Source organism: Morus notabilis, unplaced genomic scaffold (genome assembly GCF_000414095.1).
Source record: "Morus notabilis unplaced genomic scaffold, ASM41409v2 Scaffold763, whole genome shotgun sequence".
Taxonomy (NCBI): domain Eukaryota; kingdom Viridiplantae; phylum Streptophyta; class Magnoliopsida; order Rosales; family Moraceae; genus Morus; species Morus notabilis.
Window position 1 is genome coordinate 152,644 of NW_010360034.1, and position 5,768 is coordinate 158,411.

General features: G+C 35.7%; 1 protein-coding gene across 1 annotated transcript in view; it reads left to right on the top strand.

Annotated features, from left to right (window-relative positions):
* The first annotated feature begins 2,818 nt into the window (after positions 1-2,818).
* The window catches only part of LOC21389667 (eukaryotic translation initiation factor 3 subunit A), a 7,692-nt gene continuing 4,742 nt past the window's right edge, over positions 2,819-5,768 (top strand). The window contains exons 1-4 of the mRNA XM_024164051.1: positions 2,819-2,871; positions 3,288-3,389; positions 4,120-4,601; positions 5,431-5,646. Coding sequence (XP_024019819.1) covers positions 3,344-3,389; positions 4,120-4,601; positions 5,431-5,646 — 744 coding nt within the window. The 5' untranslated portion in view covers positions 2,819-2,871; positions 3,288-3,343. The remainder of the gene's footprint in view (positions 2,872-3,287; positions 3,390-4,119; positions 4,602-5,430; positions 5,647-5,768) is intronic.

Consider the following 5,768-nt stretch of genomic DNA (forward strand, 5'->3'; position numbering starts at 1 on the left):
ATTTTAATAATATTATTATATTCTATATCATAATTATATAAGAATAGTTTTTTATTATATTAAATATAATAATAAATATATATTATATTGTAATTATATATTATATTATAGTATAATATAATATAATCGTAATTTTTAACTATCCATAGTAATTCAACCTCATAATTTACTAAACGCTATTATAGTTATTTTGGAACCAGCATAGCTACTATAATTATCATTTACCAAACACTTACTTGCTTTTTGTAACTGCTGCTTTTTCTTTCAGCATAGCTAAAAGTCATTTTTTCAAAATCTGCAATAATACCAAACTGAGCCTAAGGCGCCCTCATTTAGCCATCGCCAATTGATACTTCATGAGTTTGTTCTGTTTGCATCGGTAAGTTCATGATGATGACACCGGGTTTAGAAGCATTGCGAGTTGGAGCAGAAAATAAGGGGAGAGAGAGATGGTAGCATGATGAAAAATATGCAGATGAAGAAAAAAAGAAGTTAAGGTTTGGGTGTTAAGTCGTAGAGTCTAATTAATTATACTGACGATTTATTACATTATGTAGAGGATTTATTGGATTGACCTTCGCGATAAGGCTGTTGTGGAGGTTGGAAAGGTGCAGAGCTTTTAGACCAAAATTTTATTTAGGATAGTTTGGGGATTTTTATAAGTGTATAAGCTAGTTGCTCTAATTTTCATAATATAAGTGGGTGTCGGTTTTAGGTCATTATTAAAGAAATTAGAGAAAACACTGAGGGCGCTATATGATTTTTTCTTGTAAATTACTATTCATCATAGTGAAATACTACAATAGTTGAAAGAAGACATAGTCTCACATTGAAATAAACCTCTATAAATTTATGTGTTTGTTTTTATTTTTGCTTAATTTCTTTTATTGTGATTTTATTGCTCTTGATTAATATATAATTAGAACGTCTAATTCTTAACATCGTGGAGACACTTACCACAAGATTTTTTTTAAAGCCTCAATCAAAATGATGTTTTTTTTAAAGGAAAATTGCATTTAAACAAAAATTGAAAAACAGTTAATACGGTACAATGGTAATGGCCCATCATAGTGACAGAAGCACGCCTAAGGCCTGAAACGGGAGAAAATTTCGGCACACTATCAACGATCACACTTAAGGCTCTAATTGAAGAAATCCCTCCCATCAAGATAAACTTTCAAGCTCTAAAGGTGCAGATTACCAACCCCCACAAAAAGGGGATATCAGTACGACGACCTAGAAAAAAATTATAGTTGGAGCAACAATTCCACACTAACTAGAAACAAATAACCAAATCCGGAAGGTGGGAAAACCACCTATTTTATTACAAAATAAAGCCGAACACATGCCAGTAGCCAACAACAAAATAGAAACACACTAAAACTAAATGGTGGAAACAACAACGCCTTTATTTGACAAACACATAAATTAAAACAAAAGGGCATAAACTAAGTGACACCAGCGAGTCTCCAATGACACACCGACCACCACCATAGACGAGCAAGAGAGCCACGATAAAGCCAACAATTCAAAGAGAAGCTAGAGTATAGCCAAGCCAATGACATCACTTCCAACCTCCGCCTGCAACGGACCATGCCAGCCCATGGGGTCGCCACCTAACCGAGGTCAAAGCACCCAGAACAAAGCGACGTTGGAGCACCCTCGAGGCACACACGAAGGGACACAACCACTCCACCTCTATAGTTTCCATTTCCAATTACCCATCGACCACAAACCCACTTTAAGGAAACACTGTGTTAAGGGGACCAAACCCTAAAGGGCTTAGATTCGTCGGCGTATAGGAGCGCCTAAGCCAGGCAGCCGGAAGGTCACTAGAAAATAGCCCTTGCCCTCCCTACACCCCCAATGTCTATTCTTCCCTCCCTAGTCGCGATTCCATCGAGGCCTTACTGGAGAGATCCACACTACTGCACTTGATAACCTTCCCCAGGACCAATAGTTTGGAGTACCACTCAAAGGTGGCGCCGAACTCCGGCCCCTTGGAACCTACAATAGAGGCGGCACAAAGAAAGGGAAAGAAAGAGAAAGGAAACCCTAGCAAAGCAAAGAATAAAAAAGTCTTTTAAAATGATGTATTTAAAAAAAATATTTTTTTTAGTGAAAGGGTTTAAATAGAAAATCAATTATGTTACAACCGATCCCCTCAAAATCTAAGGCGGACGGTTCAGTTTCTTAGATAATTTTCAATGCAAATACATGTTTGGCACTAAAAGTGTGAAGATGACATATTTGACATGCTCTAATGTATGATGACATAACAAATGCTTTATTTCCTTTTTGTCATAATTATTAAAATTTGAAAGTTATAAAAATAATTTTTTAATATTAAAGTAATTATGAAATATCAATGGCTTAATAATTAAATGAAAAAAGTAATTCATAAAAAAAATAAAAAAAGTAAATTTACCGTCCAATAATAATCAATACTAAAATTTAAAATATGTTATATTTGATGATAAATTTGCTAAGTTACAATATGTTATATTTGATGATAAATTTGCTAAGTTACGAGTAATGTGAATAACGAAAGGGTGTTTTTGCAACAAATTAGGAGGCGCTAAATGGCGTGTTTTCAAAGTTCAGGGGCCAAATCGATATCACCGAGTATACTTCAGGGACTAAAAAGTAAGCAAAATCCTAAACTCTTTTATCAAACGCCGAGCATTGCGGATCTAGGCCCGAAATAAACAGAGTGCTAAGGTCAAAAGGCCAACAAAATATAGAGTGGGCTGAGCCCAATAAAATCCTAATTACGACGGGACTCCACTCACGGGATATAGTAAAACCCTAAGGTGCTCTCTCTCTCACATTCTGCACGATACGGTTGTGCCTTGTTCTCCAGCGCCTTAGGTATTTTCTCTTCTCTGTTCCGATTTTTCCCCAATTTTTGCTCTTTTGAAGCTTCGATTTTGATTTCAAGGTTCTTTCCTCTATGAAAACTGCCAAATTTTTGCATCTTTCTTGGAATACATGTTAACTAATTGCTATTCGCACAATGTAGATTTAGATTTTCAAAACGATGTCTAGTGTTTTTTTTTTTTTTTTTTTTTTTTTTTTTTTTTTTTTTTTTGGGGTATCGATGTGGAAGTGTTTAGATCGTATGTATTTTGCCGAATAAATGATTTTTCTTCGCCCCGTGTTGATAATTATCTATATATATATATGTGTAGTTTTCATGATGTGTGTTGTTGATTATTGTGCGTCTCTGTGTTATTTTCTGCATTGGACAAGTGATGAATTGATGAAATTGTTACTTTGTGGTTCAGGTGAGTATTGAATTATTATCTGCTGTGTTTTGGGAGCTGAGAATTTGATTGGAGAGATGTCGACCTTTGCCAAACCTGAAAACGCTTTGAAGCGAGCCGAAGGTGAGTCATAATCCGTTTCTTCTTTTTGCATCTGCAGTATAACTTTTGGGTTTTAAAGATTATTTTCACTTAGAGCTTGTTTGGTAGAAGGGAAAAGTGGGAGGAGGGACGGGGGTCAAAGGATTAGTGCAAGGATTTTCGAATCTGTGATTGTTTGGTTTGAGGGAAAAGACGAGGGAATGGACTATGTCAGGGATTCAGAAAAAAAAACCCCTAATTTTAATCTCTCTCAATAAGGGGGATTAGAGGTGGGAATCCATACCAAATATGTACAAGAAGAGAAAATTCCCTCTCTTTCCTCTCTAATTTCCTTACCAAGGTTATATTCCTTTCTTTTCTTTCTATTTTCTCCCCTCTCCACCAATCACAGCCTTTATGTACAATGGTTCTACTTCTGGCCAAAATTTTATCTGTTTGTTGTTTTTGTTTTTTTTTTTTTTTTGGGGGGGGTACTATCTTCCGATTACAGTTATGAGTTTCATTCCTGGACCCCTTATAAAGGATGAAAAACTCCTTGATTCTTCTTTTGGTGATGTTTCTAAAAAGTTAATATTCTTGACACACATTATTAGCTGACGCATACCTCTATCACATTGTCTCCTACATTCTGACCCTATTTCTGAGTGTTTAAAATGAGATAATGTGTGATTATGGTAGAGATGGTGAATGTATAGGAAGTACACCTTTTGCATTGGCACGAGCATGTCTGAAATATTCTTTGTTGATGCAGAGTTAATCAATGTTGGGCAGAAGCAGGATGCATTGCAAGCTCTTCACGATCTTATAACATCAAAGAGATATCGAGCATGGCAAAAGCCACTGGAAAGGATTATGTTTAAATACGTAGAGCTTTGTGTTGACTTACGGAGGGGCAGATTTGCAAAGGATGGTCTGATTCAGTTCCGTATTATATGTCAACAAGTGAATGTTAGTTCCCTGGAAGAGGTGATTAAGCACTTCATGCATCTGTCTACTGAGAAAGCCGAGCAGGCTCGCAGTCAGGCAGAGGCCTTGGAAGAAGCACTTGATGTTGATGATCTCGAAGCAGATAAAAGGCCAGAAGATCTAATGCTAAGTTACGTCAGCGGGGAGAAGGGAAAAGATAGATCTGATCGCGAACTTGTTACACCTTGGTTCAAGTTTTTGTGGGAAACCTATAGAACGGTGCTAGAAATTTTAAGGAATAACTCAAAGCTGGAGGCACTTTATGCGGTACAGTAGTTTCTTCTAAAACCAGATCTAACCAACCCCCCGCCCCTTTCTTTTTTTTTTGCAACATTGTTAATCATCTTTTGCTTTTGAATATATATGTCCATAGTCTTAAAGTACTGTAAGAGTATGAAAGAAATTTATGGAGAAGATTGAAATTTGAAAAGGTTTATTTCAAGTGTTATTTTCTTTCCGGGTTGTAGGGGCCATATGCGGTATGTCATTGATTGCGTTTATAGTATGGGGCAGTAAGTTGAGGTCTAGATGAGCCTCTTTATGAAATCTCCCTTTCTAGTTTTTGTTCATTCTATGTAATTGATGATGAGTTGGTTGATGTGGTTGTTAGTAGTAGAAATAGAGATTTTACCAATCGACTTGTTCTGGAGGACTTTTTTTTGGGGGTTTATATATATATATAAAGTATGTTTCTAGAAGAAAATTGGTTATCTTCTGCAGTTCTGTCCATGGTCCATGTGGTTCATAGGCTTCTTTTAATGCAATGTGTCTGCTCCAAAACTTGTCTGTTTGTTCACCATATATTTTTGAAGCTATTCATGGTTCACATATATATATATATATATATATGTATGTATGTTTAAGCTATTCATGGTTCACAGATTTATATGCATATTTATATATGTATATATTTTCATTTATTATCATGAAACAAGGTCATTCTTGTGTTGTCAATAGTCGTCGTTTTTATTTTATTTTTTAAAATTTGATACTTGCACTTTCATTTCGATTGACTTACTCTTGCAATTTGCTGTATAAATGCAACGTTTTATTCTTGTCCTAATATCTATATATAATTATTGGCCTTTATTTATAGATGACAGCACACCGAGCTTTCCAGTTCTGCAAGCAATACAAGCGAACAACAGAGTTTCGCAGGTTGTGTGAAATCATCAGGAACCATTTAGCCAATCTTAACAAGTACAGAGACCAAAGGGACAGACCTGATCTGTCAGCACCAGAAAGCTTGCAACTGTATCTCGATACAAGATTTGAGCAGCTAAAGATTGCTACTGAACTCGAGCTCTGGCAGGTCTCTGTGAAATACTCTAAGTACAAGTGCATGTTTATTAGAATAGACATTTCTTTAAGTGCTTAATTTGTTGAACTGTTTATTATTGGAAAATGCCCATTTCTCATATTTATTTTTCCCTA